The sequence below is a fragment of the Musca vetustissima genome, unplaced genomic scaffold (genome assembly GCF_032173495.1).
Source record: "Musca vetustissima isolate MV318-11 ecotype Yass unplaced genomic scaffold, APGP_CSIRO_Mvet_v1 utg18376, whole genome shotgun sequence".
Lineage (NCBI taxonomy): Eukaryota > Metazoa > Arthropoda > Insecta > Diptera > Muscidae > Musca > Musca vetustissima.
The window spans coordinates 156,695-172,271 of NW_026878097.1; the positions used below are offsets into that span (position 1 = coordinate 156,695).

General features: G+C 35.9%; 1 protein-coding gene across 1 annotated transcript in view; it reads left to right on the forward strand.

Annotated features, from left to right (window-relative positions):
- The window catches only part of LOC133322890 (uncharacterized), a 79,208-nt gene extending 73,344 nt beyond the window's left edge, over window positions 1–5,864 (forward strand). The window contains exons 3-7 of the mRNA XM_061531843.1: window positions 269–396; window positions 1,679–1,764; window positions 1,918–2,596; window positions 2,662–2,817; window positions 5,427–5,864. Coding sequence (XP_061387827.1) covers window positions 269–396; window positions 1,679–1,764; window positions 1,918–2,596; window positions 2,662–2,817; window positions 5,427–5,864 — 1,487 coding nt within the window. The remainder of the gene's footprint in view (window positions 1–268; window positions 397–1,678; window positions 1,765–1,917; window positions 2,597–2,661; window positions 2,818–5,426) is intronic.
- The last annotated feature ends 9,713 nt before the right edge of the window (window positions 5,865–15,577 follow it).

A 15,577-nucleotide genomic window follows, 5' to 3' on the forward strand; every position in this document is an offset into this window, starting at 1 on the left:
GGCGGGATGGTTGATGATGATGATAATGTCGGGTGATTTTGTATGCCATTTAGCTTAGCATTCAATAAGACGACGCGGAACTCAATATTAATTATTTTGAAAAAAAATTAGCAAATCAGGTGTGAAACTGAAAAAGCTGCTGTCGCTTGGATTTCTCACGTCCATCAATTGATTTTGAAAAAATATGGTGTTTGTTGTTGTTGCTTTATGAGATTATTTAAAATAATTAATGTTTTTTGTTATTTTTGTTTCTTATTTTCTATTTTAGGTTTCAGTCTGGGCGATGAACTTGGTTTCCCTGAGTCCTTGGGCAATGTTGAAGGAGGTCGTCGCCGTTCGATTGGCTACAAAAATGGACCACCACCGAATGTTGGTGTGCTGCCGGCCAATCAACAGGTGAGTTGAGAAGGAGTATTAGTTAATAGATAAACGGTAGATAAATTATCTACAGAGGTGGATAATTTATTCACCACTGCGGATAATTTATCCACCACTGTCGATAATTTGTCATCCACCTTATATAATTATTCTGCACTGTGGATAATTTATCTACCACTGTGGATAATTTATTCCCCACTCTAGAGAATTTATCCACCACTGCGGATAATTTATCTTCCACTGTAGATAATTTCTTCATCAATGTGGATAATTTATCGACTAGTGGGGATAATTTATTCACCACTGTGGGGATAATTTTTCACCACTGTGCACAATTTATCTTCCACTGTAGATACTTTATCCTGCACTGTGGATAATGATTCCACCACTATGGATAATTCATCCACCACTGTGAATAATTTATCCACCACTGTAGATAATTTATCGACCACTGTGGATAATTTATCCACCACTTTAAATAATGTATCCACCAATATAGATAATTTATCCACCACTATGGATAATTTATTCACCACCACTGTGATTATTTATCCACCACTGTGGATAATTTATCTATCACTGTGGATAATTTATCGACCACTGTGGATAATTTATCGACTACTGTGGATAATTTATTCACCACTGTGGATAATTTATTCACCACTGTGGATAATTTATTCACCACTGTGGATAATTTATTCACCACTGTGGATAATTTATTCACCACTGTGGATAATTTATCCACCACTGTGGATGATATATCCACCAATGTAGATAATTTATCCACAACAGCGGATGGTGGATAATTTATCCACCACGGTGGATAATTTATCCACCACTGTGTATAATTTATCGACTACTGTTGACAATTTATCCACCACTGTGTATAATTTATTCACCACTGTGGATAATTTATCCACCAATGTAGATAATTTATCCACAACAGCGGATGGTGGATAATTTATCCACCACTGTGGATAATTTATCGACTACTGTTGACAATTTATCCACCACTGTGGATAATTTATCCACCACTGTGGATAATCTATCGACTACTTTTGACAATTTATCCACCACTGTGGAGAATTTCTCCACCACTATGGATTATTTATCCACCACTGTGGATAATTTATCCACAACTACGGATAATTTATACTCCACTGTGGGTAATTTATCCACAACTACGGATAATTTATACTCCACTGTGGGTAATTTATCCACCACTAGTATATCTCTGATCTTCGTGGATGACTTTTCACCTCAACTATCTGATCTCTAATAATCTCCACCCCCTTTTCAGCCCTCGGCACAATCCCTTATGGACAAACGTATTCAATCCCGATCACCCATGGTCATAAGTCCCGAACTAAGAGAATCGCTGCAAAAGCAGGCTAAGGCAGCAGCGGCGGCTGAAATGTTAGCTCGACAACAAGGAGGTGGTGGCGGAGCGGTGGATCCCGCTCGGCAGCAAGCTCTCAATGAAATGCTAATACAACAAAAACGACAAGCCGAACTGCGAGCTCAACAGGCAACCCTAAGAGAATTGGCAGCAAAACGATCACAACAAAAACCTCTTATGACAGAAGCCCGCCCACTACCTCTCGGCGTACCCGCTTTCAAACCCATACCACAAAAACAACTTGCCGCAATTCCCTTCGCCGAACGTCGTTCACAAAGTGTTGCTGTCGATACACCCAACTCCCGAATGAGTATCAATAACAAATTGGTCGATCAGTACACGCAACAGCTGAACAATAATCGCACCTTCCATCCTCAGAATGCAGTGATGATCTCGAAACCCATGGCTGTGCCGGCGTTCCAAGCAATGCCAAGTTCGGTAAATAAAATTACAGCTGTCCTAAAAACTCCCAAGCCTAGCACAGCTCCCGCCATTGCCAATCATCCGAATTACTTACAATTCGAGGAGCCAAAATTCGATATGAAAGATATCACCGTTGAGGAATTGGCCAAGGCGGCCAATGTCAGCGTGGAAACCATTAAACATGCCATTTATGTTCGGGAGCAACAGCTAAAGGCTGAACATCGTGCTATGTTGGCCGCTAAGCTACGTGAGGAATTTATGCGTACGTCCACAAGTTCTACAAGCACCACCACTACTACCACAACAACAACGACGACTACTACGCCAAGACCGCCACAGGTCAACCATTTTGCGGAGGAGAATAATTTCGTTCAATCGGAAAGTAAAAATTCGAAGGTAGGATGGTATGAATAACTTTTTTTGGAGGAGATATTTGTAATGTTTTTTTTTCTTGTCTTCAGGTCATGAACGCCCCCAAGGAATATTACCCAGTTGGTTATGACAAAAACTTCGATGATAATTTCAAATCGAAGGTGGATCTGCCGCCCACATCTTTCTCTTGTGCCAAACAGAAACATTTCCCTGGCCTGTATGCCGATACGGATTTGGGTTGTATGGTGAGTATGAAGGATAGTTTTTTGAATGCAAGGACCTTCCAGATTTCTCGAGTTAAAGAAAATGCTAGATATTCGTCGTTCTGTTATGATAATATAACCCAAATTTCTTCTGCGAGAAGATCTATCGGCTTATTTAGGAAGAACATTCGATCTTCTGTGCGAAGTTCCCTTGATCGCATATGGGAAGATCAGCCGATATTCTGTGAAAATATCAGTCGATCTTCTAGCGGAAGATAAGAGGATATTATATAGGGAGATCAGGTGATCTTCTATGGAATGATCCGAATATCTTTTGGGAGAAGATCGGTCTATTTTCGTTGAGAAGATACTTTGAATTTCTATGGAAAGATGTGCGATTTTCTTTGTGAAGATCGGTTGATCTTCTGTGAGAAGATTCCTTGATCATCCATGAGATTAATGGTCGATCTTATATAAAAAATATCTGTAGAACTTCTGTAAAAATATCAGCAGATTTTCTTTGAAACATCAGTCGATCTTTTGTGAAGACTACCTTCTGTGAAAAGATCAGCCGATCTTCTGTGGGGAGATCAGACGATCTTCTATGGGAACATCAGATGATCTTCTAAGGGAAGATCTGTCGAACTTCTATGAGAAGATCAATCGATCTTTTATTAGAAGATCAAATAATCTATAAGATCTTCTATGGGAAGATCAGTCTATCTTCCGTAAGAAGATCAGTCGATCGTCTATGAAAAGATCACTCGATCTGCTTTGAGAAGATCAGTCGATCGTCTATGAAAAGATCAGTCGATCTTCTTTTAGAAGATCAATCGATCGTCTATGAAAAGTTCAGTCGATCTTCTTTGAGAAGATCAGTCGATCGTCTATGAAAAGATCAGTCTATCTTCTGTAAGAAGATCAGTCGATCGTCTATGAAAAGATCACTCGATCTTCTTTGAGAAGATTAGTCGATCTCTATGAAAATATCAGTCGATCTTCTTTGAGAAGATCAGTCGATCGTCTATGAAAAGATCAGTCGATCTTCTTTAAGAACATCAGTCGATCGTCTATGAAAAGATCAGTCGATCTTCTTTGAGAAGATCAGTCGATCGTCAATGAAAAGATCAGTCGATCTTCTTTGAGAAGATCAGCCGATCTGTATGATAATGTCAGTCGATCTTCTATTAAAAATAAGTCGAGCAGTCGATCTTTTACTAAAAAATAAGTCGAGTCGTCGGTCTTCTATGAGAAAATCAGTCGATCTTCATTGGGAGGTTAATTTTTTTAACGTCTTGTTGTTACTTTCAAAAAATATTTTTCACTTATTTGGTCCAAGGACGGACCCATATATATTTTCGTCCGATTTTACGAAAATGGGGCACCAATGTCCCTATATGTCATTCGATTTGCACGAAATTTGGCATAGCGTACTGAATTGAGTCTAGAATGATGTGTGATGAGTTTCGCGAAAATCGGTTCTGATTTAGATATAGCTCCCATATATATTTTCGTCCGATTTAATGTAAATAGGGCACAAAAGACCCTATATATTTTTCGATTTGCACAAAATTTGGCACAGCCTACTGAATTAAGCCTAGAATGATATGAGATAAATTTCGTGAAAATCGGTTCAGATTTAGATATAGTACCCATATATATTTTCGTCCGATTTAAGGTTAATTGGACACCAAAGACCCAAAGTTAAGCCGATTGGAACAAAATTATGCACAACGTACCGATTTTATATAAATGGGTCACCAATGTCCCTATATGTCATTCGATTTGCACGAAATTTGGCATAGCGTACTGAATTGAGTCTAGAATGATGTGTGATGAGTTTCGTGAAAATCGGTTCAGATTTAGATATAGCTCCCATATATATTTTCGTCCGATTTTACGAAAATGGTGCACCAAAGTCCCTATATATCTTTCGATTCACCCGAAATTTCGCACAGCGTACTGAATCAAGTCTGGAATGATGTGTGCTAAGTTTCGTGAAAATCGGTTCAGATTTAGGTATAGCTCCCATATATATTTTTGTCCGATTTTATATAAATAGTGCACCAATGTTCCTATATACCATTCAATTTGCACGAAATTTGGCATAGCGTTCTGAATTGAGTCTAGAATTATGTGTCATGAGTTTCGCGAAAATCGGTTCAGATTTAGATATAGCTCCCATATATATTTTCGTCCGATTTAAGGTAAATTGTGCACCAAACACTCTATATATCTTTCGATTTACGCGAAATTTCGCACAGCGTACTGAATTAGGCCTAGAATGATATGTGATGAGTTTCGTGAAAATCGGTTCAGATTTATATATAGCTCCCATATATATTTTCGTCAGATTTTAGGTAAATTGGGCACCAAAGACCCAAAGTTAAGCCGATTTGGACAAAATTATGCACAACATATTTAAATAACTATAACCTACCGGGTGTCAAGTTCTGATGGAATCGGTTCAGATTTAGATATAACTCCCATATGTAGTTTCGTCCGATTTTAAGTACATTGTGCACCAAAGACTTTGGGTCGATTTGGGCCGATTGTCACACAATGTTGCACAACGTCGGCACCGTCCGACTTTACTACATTTCTTACTTGTTATTATTAATAATATTTTGTTTCTTTCTTTCTCTTTTAAGGTCTTCCACGTCTGTGCCCTTACCGATGATGGTATGGTCCGCAAATCGTTCCTCTGTCCCGAGAATACCCTCTTCGATCAGACCATACTCAAATGTAACTGGTGGTTCTATGTCGATTGTGCCTCATCGAAAAGTGTCTATGATTCGAATATACCAATTTCGAAAAGTTATCAACTTATGAAATCATTGACCTATTTTTCGAAATACAATAAACAGGATGGAGATGAGGAGAAAGCAGATGGCGCCACCTCAAATCGTGCTATAGGTGGAGGTCTGGATATACAAAGTCTGAAGGATAGTATGGATGAAGAAAATCGTAAAACATCAACCACAACAGCAGCAACAACACCCAGTGCTGATGAGGATGGAGCTGAGTTAAGTAAATTTGTCAATTCACAACTGACAATGGAAGACGAGCAGAACAAGCAACAGTCATAAGCATACTTTTAGGCGTAGGCAAAGGAAAAACTAAGATAATACTAATAATAGTCGACAAATAGATTTTCTTTGTTTGGAAAAGAAAAAAAAAATAGAAGAAAACTTCACTTTGTGTTGAAAAGAAAATATATAGTCAAATTGTTATTTTTTTTATTAAAAAATCCAATTTTTTAATTTTATTAAAAAATGAAATTGAAAAAAAAAAAAACAAACAAATCATGAACACAAAGTTTCCTAAAAGTTTTCCCCAGTTACAACGAAAAAAAAAATAAATAGAATAATTTAAATAAAAACCAACAACAACAAATTGTTGTAGATGCAAGCAATAAGGGTTATAACGAAATTGTTTATAAAAAAAAAAAAAAAAAAAAACTATGGGGTTTGTTATAGAAGGTTGTAGGATTTGGCTGGTGGATTTGTGGGATTATCTAGACCCCTTTAGTTTGTTATAAACTTTGTTCGTTATAACCGTTATTTTGAATTGCATTTACACACCGTTAAGTAATTAAGTATCGTTTTTTATATTTTATAGTATTTTTTTCTATTACTTAATATATAATTTTTTAATTTTGTATAAATATGTAAGTGTGTGTGTTAATAATTTTTTGTGGATGTATATTTTCTTTATTAAAATAATTTATTTATTATGTTTTTTTGTAATAAAAAGAAATTTATATGAAAAAAACAAAAAAAAATGTGTTTTAATTTCCTCGAAAAAAAAAATATTTTTTTAAACCAGTGAGCGGAGCAGTATAGTCGGACGGGGCGACCATATGATAACCTACACAACTACCACGAAAAGCAAACTTTCTGGGGTTCTATATTCTGAGCCTGGGCAATATTTCGTGATATTTGCACCCTTTTTACCGATAACAGATCAACAACTCCGCTTTCTAACCCTGGTATGGTCATAAAATAACAAATTGGTCACTTTAGGTTTTGGTTGATTTGACCCTCGGAATATTGACCGATCATCATCTAAACAGCCGCTCTAAGTATTTGGTCAGACCCCCTTCAACTTGAAAAATATGTGATGTTGAGCATATAATAATTGACTCTAGAGCGACTAGAAAATCTGACAAAATTAAAGTTTTCGGTTCATTGTACCCCCTGAATGAAACCTCAATTTCACCGAAAACTGTAGGCGTCGTCCTTGATCATAATCGGAACTTCATGTACAATTTCAAAGCGATCAGCGCGACATTTCCGTCCTCTAATGGAGTAATAGTAGTACTATGCATCATCAGTGTACATCAGAGTACATACAGCCATAAAATTGGTATCAATTAGAAGGTCAACAATTCCTCTTGGATATATTATCAACTTCTCGGGTATATGTCCTTCAGGAGCAAGTATATACACCCCAGAATACAAATTTTGTAATTTTTTACACAAAAGTCAGGATCCATTTGACCCGCTAAATATTTAACAATCTTTATCAAAACAAGCATGCTTATTCTTTGGCCCGATCCACTTCTCTATGTAAAATTTCACCATGTTCGGACCATAACTGCGGCCTCTGGAGCGACCAGAAAAACCGACAAAAATTAAGTATTTGGTCCATTTCATCCCCTAAATATTAATCGATCTTTGCCCGAAACAATAGGGGTCTTCATTGGTCAGAACCCAGCCTACATGCAAAATTTCGTGAAGATTTGTCCATAATTGTGGCCTGTATCGTGTTTACAAATTATAATGGACTGACGGACGGACGGACACACATATCTAGATCGACTCAGCTAGTCGAGATATGACGATCGGTATACTTAAAGGTGGGTCTAGGACCAATATTTCGCGGCGTTACAAACTCTCGGGGCTGCACAAAACTATAATCCCCTGACAACATAGTTGTGTTAGGTAAAAAATTCCACGCCTTAATGATGCATTGAGAAATATATGGGCCGACTATATGATACCCTTCACAACTTTGGATATATTCTACATATGTATCCTAACAGATGTCGCCTGTTCGAAGGAACATTGACGTGAAATTGAAAGAACCTGAATAGGTGATCTTTATCTATATGTAAAGCGACTAACATCAATCCGTAGACATGTCATTCTGCAATCTATGTTAAATCTTGTAAATCGATTTACTGTTTAAAAATGTAATATCAATCAGGCACCCATTGATTATTTGGTGTACAATCAACATAAATAGGTAGAAATTATATATGGAATCTATGCTATATCTAAATCTGAACCGATTTCAAGGAAACTTGCCAGAGATTAATTCATATTAATTTCAGTACGATGTGTCAATCGGCCTAGCTATGGTCTTTAGTGCACCATTTATTTAAAATCGGACGAAAGTATATGTGGGAGCAATATGCAAATTTGAACCGATTTTCACGAAACTTAGCACACATCATTTAGAACCTAATTCAATACCCCATGTCAAATTTCGTGTAAATCGGTGGACATATATAGGAACCTTGTAGCCTCATTTACCTTAAATCGGACGAAAATATATATGGAAGCTATATATAAATCTGAATCGTTTTGCACGAAACTTAGCACACATCATTCTGGACCTAATCAAGTACTCTATGACAAATTTTGCGCAAATTGAAAAATATATAGGGACTTTGGTGCCCTTTTCGTCCTTAAATCGGACGAAACTATATATGGGAGCTATATCTGAATCTGAACCGATTTTCACGAAACTTAGCATACATCATTCTGGGCCTAATTCAGTAGTCTATGCCAAATTTCGTGCAAATCGAAAAGTATATAGGGACTTTGGTGGACCATTTACCTTAAATCTGACCAAACTATATAAGGGATCTATATCTAAATCTGAACCGATTTTTACGAAACTTAGCACATATCATTCTCGACTTTATTCAATACCCTATGCCAAATTTCGTACAAATCGAAAGATATATAGGGACTTTGGTGCACCATTTACCTTAAATCGGACGAAACTATATACGGGAGCTATAGTTAAATCTGAATCGATTCTCATGAAACCTAACACACATCATTCTAGACTTAATTTAGTACCCTATGCCAGGAAATTTAGCACACATCATTCTGGGCCTAATTCAGTACTCTATGCCAAATTTCGTGCAAATCGAAATATATATATGGACTTTGGTGCCATTTTTAGCTTAAATCGGACGAAACTATATACGGGAGCTATAGCTAAAGCTGAATCGATTCTCAGGAAATTTAGCACACATCATTCTGGGCCTAATTCAGTAGTCTATGCCAAATTTCGCGCAAATCGAAAAGTATATAGGGATTTTGGTGCACCATTTACCTTAAATCTGACCAAACTATATAAGGGATCTATATCTAAATCTGAACCGATTTTTACGAAACTTAGCACATATCATTCTCGACTTTATTCAATACCCTATGCCAAATTTCGTACAAATCGAAAGATATATAGGGACTTTGGTACACCATTTACCTTAAATCGGACGAAACTATATACGGGAGCTATATCTAAATCTGAACCGATTTTCGTCCTTGGGCCAAATATCATAAATGCGACCTGTACTTTGTTTACAATTTAACATGTACAGATAGACGGACGGACATGCATAAATTGACTCAGAAAGTGTTTCTATGAATATTCTCTTTAGGAACCATGTGTGTATCTCGTTTTTTTTGCGTGTTACAAATATATGCACAAAGACAAAATATCCTGTACCACAGTGTTGTGAAGGGTATACAAATTCAGAAATTCGGAAGGGTATAAAAAATCTACGTCTTGTTGTTATTCCAAACAATATTTTTAGTTGTTAAATCAAAAAAATATTTATTAAAAATCCACGCCTTGTTGTTACCCCAAAAAACATTTTTTTTAAATCCACTTCTTGATATTACATCGGTAAAAAAAATTTAAAAATCCTCGCCATTTTATTACTTTGAAAAGATTAAAACCACCTTTTCTAGAAGATGTAACAACTCGATCGATCTTCTATGATAAGATCCTGCAATTACCAGTTATTTACGGCCATATAATTACGAAACTATTTTCGGAAATTCCCAACAGCCACAAAATTACGTCAAAGGTAGCCTCACAAAACAAACAAAACAATATCCTCCAAAAAGGAAATTACCAACCAGCCCAGGGAAGGCAACAAGTGTTGCAGTTATCTGCATCTCACCTCATGTGAAACCATTCAACTGAAATTCACGCCATACCATAAACTTGTATTTTTTTTACTTTGGAATGAATTGATCGCAGTCCAGAGATATTAACACACAAAGAAGAAATGGCGAAGAAAAAGAAAAATACGAATTCACCAACTGTAACTAATCGTTCGACCAGTTCGACAGATCCAATGAATAAATAAATGTTCACGCGTGTATTTTTCATTAACGGTTAGAAGAAACAAAAAAACAGTAATGGAACAGTGGGACACAAGGTGTCCCCGGGAAAAAAATTCTCAGGACTATAGAAAAAAATTCCTCAGACCCTGAGGACTTCTTTTTCTATAAAAAATTCTTCAGACCCCTGAGGACTTCTTTTTCTATTGAAAACAAATTCGTTAGGTCCCACCTGAGGACTTCTTTTTTTATAAAAAAAATCCTCAGGTCCCACCCGAGGACTTCTTTTTCTATAGAAAAAATTCGTCAGGTCCCACCTGAGGACTACATCTTTCCATAGGAAATAATTCGTCAGGTCCCACCTGAGGACTACTTCTTTCCATAGGAAAAAATTCGTCAGGTACCACCTGAGGACTTCTTTTTCTATAGAAAAAAATTCCTCAAGCCCCTGAGGACTTCTTTTTCTATAGAAAAGAATTCCTCAGGCCCCTGAGGACTTCCAGTGAGGACTTCTTTTTCTATAGAAAAGAATTCCTCAGGCCCCTGAGGACTTCTTTTTCTATAGAAAAGAATTCCTCAGGCCCCTGAGGACTTCTTTTTCTATATAAAAAATTCCTCAGGTCCCCCCTGAGGACTTCTTTTTCTATAGAAAAAAATTCGCCAGGTCCCACCTGAGGACTTCTTTTTCTATAGAAAAAAATTCCTCAGGCCCCTAAGGACTTCTTTTTCTATAGAAAAAAAATCCTCAGGCCCCTGAGGACTTCTTTTTCTATAGAAAAAAATCCTCAGGCCCCACCTGAGGACTTCTTTTTCTATAGAAAAAAATTCCTCAGTCCCCTGAGGACTTCTTTTTCTATAGAAAAAAAATCCTCAGGCCCCTGAGGACTACTTTTTCTATAGAAAAAAATTCCTCAGCCCCCTGAGGACTTCTTTTTCTATAGAAAAAAATTCCTCAGGCCCCTGAGGACTTCTTTTTCTATAGAAAAAATCCTCAGGCCCCTGAGGATGTCTCGTTCTACAGAAAAACATTTCTCAGGTCCCTGAAAACTTATTTTTCTTGCAGAATTGAGTTTCATAAACTCAATTTTAGTCACAAACAAACCTTTAATCTTGAAAATTGAAAACAAAACACACAAACGCCAAATCATTACAAAGTGTATCATTTTTGCTGACCAATGGTTGCAATAAAAAACGGGAATGCCAACATCGTCCGGACAATGCAAAAATATGCAACCCGTCAGCCAGCCAGCAAGCCACTACAAACAATCGATGAAGGCTTATGGCCAACGCTACTGGGTTTGTCATCAATAAACTGTGGTGTTGCTGTTGTTGTTTTTGCTGCGATTTTCTGCATCCGATTAATGGAGATCAGTGTAGAGACAATGGTGAGGATGGTGATGACGGTGCGCGAGATCTGCCTATCGAAAGTGGTTTTTCCGGTAGACAATTATTGATGTTACGTGAAAATCGTGAAAAACCTCCCCGAATGAAAGTAAAAGCATTTGACAGAGACTTTTTGTTGTCGTTTTTATTTTTGTTTTGTTGTTTTTCTTTTTTTTCACAAAAACTCAAAAAAGTCAGCTAATTATTTGTGATATGATCAAGGTGCGAGAGAGCGAGAGGAAGAGAGTGGGGTCCAAGGCACTATGTACAGTAGTGACATTGAATTTTCTTGAACAATTGGTCAAAACTCCATATACATCTGGATGGATGGTGGCCTAACCATTTAAACAAATATCTGCTCTGTGGTTATGGCCTTGTCTTGGTATTAGGAAATTTTCATTTCAAATCGGAATTGAATTTCAAAGCGAAAGGACGTGTTCGGCGCATAAATAAACGGTTCGCAGTTCAAGTTCGAAGTGTTCAATTGTGTAATTTCAAAAAGCAAAAGGTGTCACAATCGAACAAAGGTGTGTGAAAAATTATGTAGTGAAATCAAATTAAATTATTGGAAATTAAAAAAAAAACAACAACAAAGGAATAAGTCCACAGAACAGGCCAATAATGGTTAAATGTTTGGAAATCGTTGTGTAGTTACAACATAAACATGAGGATTAAAATACAGCAGATCTTCGCCATCAATTCGTCCTGATGATTTTTTTCTATGAAAAACTTTTACAAAAATGATTCCTCAGAACTCGAGCACAATTTTCAGGACTTGATCTTGAGGATTTTTTTCAATATCAAAGAAAAAAGGATTTCCCCAGGATCTATGGAAATTAACCTCAGCTCCTGCGTATTTCTATGGAAAAAATATACGTGAGGTCCTGTGAATTTCTATAGACAAAATCACGCCCTCAGGTCCTGATTTTTGCTAAAAAACATTTTGATGCTGATGTCGTGAAAAAAAAACATTTTTAAACAAAAAAGTGCTCAGGTCCTGGCGATTTATTTCTATACAAAAAATATTAATAAAAAATTCCCATGACCTATGGAAATGCTGTGGATTTCTATTTCAGATCCTTTGAAATTCTGTAGAAAAAAATTCCGCCTTCAGGTCCAGAGGATTTTTTTTAAATATTTATCCAGATGTCCTGAGAATTTTTTAATATATTTAATCTCAAAATCTATGGAAATAAATTAACCTCACCTCCTGACGAATTCTATTTCAGATCCTGTGAATTTCTATAGACAAAATTTTCCGCCTTCAGGTTCTGAGGATTTTTTTTTTCTAAAAAAACTTGATTCTGACGTCCTGAGAATTTTTTAATATAGACAAAAATGTATCCTCAGGTTTTGAGGACAGAATTGCGCCTTAAGATCCTGAGAATTTTTTTCTAAAAAAAAACCGATTATGATGTCCTGTGAATTGCCCTGTGGAATTTTTTCTATAGACAAAATTCTGTACCAAGGTCATGTGAAGGCTCATTTCTATAGAATAAGTCATTTATATTAACAAAAAAAATGTGCTTCGGTCCTGACGATTTTTTTTTGTAGAAACAAAAATAATCAAAGGACCTAATGATTTTTTTCTATAGAATTCAATTGGTCCTTAGGCTGTGAGAACAATTTTTTCTATAGACCAAATTTTATCCAACGAATATTTTCAGCATCTGAAGATTTTTTCTCTATAGAAAAAAAATGTAAGGATCTGTGGATTTTTAATAGATAAGAGGTGGTTTTAAGACCATGGAGACTTTTGAACAAATATATATTCCGCTTTTGTCCTGAGGATTAATTTCTCAAAAATGGTTGCCAAGTTTTAACGACTTTTTAGTTTTCAGGTGCAGAAAAAAATATAAAACCAGTGAGCGGAGCAGTATAGTCGGACGGCGCCGACCCTATGACACCCTACACAACTTCCACGAAATACTAACTTTCTATGATTCTATATTCTGAGCTTGGCCAATATCGAATCGAAAAAATTAAGTTTTCAGTCCTTTTCATCCCAATATTATTAGCTGTTCATCGCCGAAAATTATAGGTATTGTCCTTGGCCATACCTGGATCCTCATGGAAATTTTCGAAGCGATCAGCGCTATATTTCCGCACTCTTGTGTGGTAATGGGTTACTAAATAATATATGAATACGTAAGCACCTGTAATATTTAAGTGTATCTCCCACATCCGAGTACATACGACAATATAATTGGTAGCAATTTAAACGTCCGCCACTCCTCCTCTTATCAACTTCTCGGGTCTATGTTCTTCAGGGGTAAATCTATACGGTTTGGAATACATTTTTTTAATTTTTCACACAAAAGTAAGGGTCCATTTGACCCGCTAAATATTGACCGATATTTATCAAAACAGACATACATATTCTTTAGCCCGATCCCCTTCTCCATGTAAAAATTCGCGCGACCAGAAAAACGGACAAAAATGAAGTATTTGGTCCATTTCATCCCCTAAATATTATCCAATCTTTACCAAAAACAATAGGGGTCTTCATTGGCTAGAACCCAATCTACATGCAAAATTTCGTGAAGATCGGTCCATAACTGTGGTCTGTATCGGGTTTACAAACGGACGGACGACACACATGTCTAGATCGACTCAGCTAGTCGAGATATGACGATCGATATACTTAAAGGTATGTCTAGGACCAACATTTCGCGGCGTTACAAACTCTTGGGGCTGCACAACCCTATAATACCTTGACAACATAGTTGTGTAGGGATGTAGATTTTTCCATTGAAACAAATTAGTTCTGAGGAATATTTTTTCCATTAATCAAAATTTGTCCTCAGGTCCAGACAATTGTTTTTCTATAAAAAGAAAAATTGTTCATAGGAGCTGAAGAAAACAAATTGGCTGTCGGGTTTTGATTATTTTTTTTATATAAAAATTTATCCGCACGTTGCGGATTTTTTCTATAGACAAACATTTGTCGTCAGGACTTGAACATTAGTTTCTATTGTAAAAAATTGTCATTAAGTCCAGAAAATTAATTCTATAGACAAAAATCAGCACTTAAATTCCTACGATTTTTTGGATTTCAGGTACAAAAAATTCTTGCATAGAAAAAAATTGGTCTTCCGATTCTGATGATTTTATTTTCTATAGAAAAAATGTTCTAACAATTTAAGGATGTTTTCAATAAAAAAATGGGCCCTACGTTATTGAATTTTTATAGAAGAAATGGTTCGGAAATTCGGAGAATTTTTCCATATGTTTTATTTATTGCACAACATTTTCCAATACTTCTATTGATTTATTTCTATAGAATATATTTTGTTGGACCTCCCAGGAAAATATTCCATACAATGAAATTGGTGCTCATGTTAAGAGGATTTTTTTAATGAAAAAAAATGCACTGAAGATTTTTCTATAAATCTGAGATCCTCAGGTCCTGCTAATTTACTTTTATTTCAGAATATTTTCCAAGGGTTCTGATGATTTATTTCTATAGAACATACTTTTTTTGACGGCCTGAGGATTCTATGGAAAGAACTGGTATTTAAATTCTGAAGATTTTTTTATGAAAAAAATGTATTGAACCTGAGAATTTTTTAAAAGGTCATGAAGATTTTTTCCAATAAAATCACTCAAAATCTGAAGATTTTTCATTGAAACAAATTGTCTCAGGTCCTGACTATTTTATTCTATAGAAAAATAGGTCCTCATATTCAGAATATTACTTTGTATAAATTCGTACTTAGGTCCTGAGGATTTTTTATAAAAAATGTGGTCCCCAGGTTCAGTGAATTTTTATTCTAATGAAAAAATGTGTCTTTAGGTTTTTTTATAAAAAAATTTCCTTAGATTCTGAAGAATTTTTTTATAGGAAAAATATTGTCATCAGGATCTTAAAATTCTTAATTAAAAATTGGTTCTGAAGATTTGATTCGTTAGCAAAAAAAACTTCTGCACAAGGCGTTCTTCTGTAGAAAAAAGTATAGAGATCCTGAAATGTAAATATGAGTTTATTCTATAGAAAAAATAGTGCTCAAGTCCAGAGAACATAAATGAGTCATCGATCCAGATTT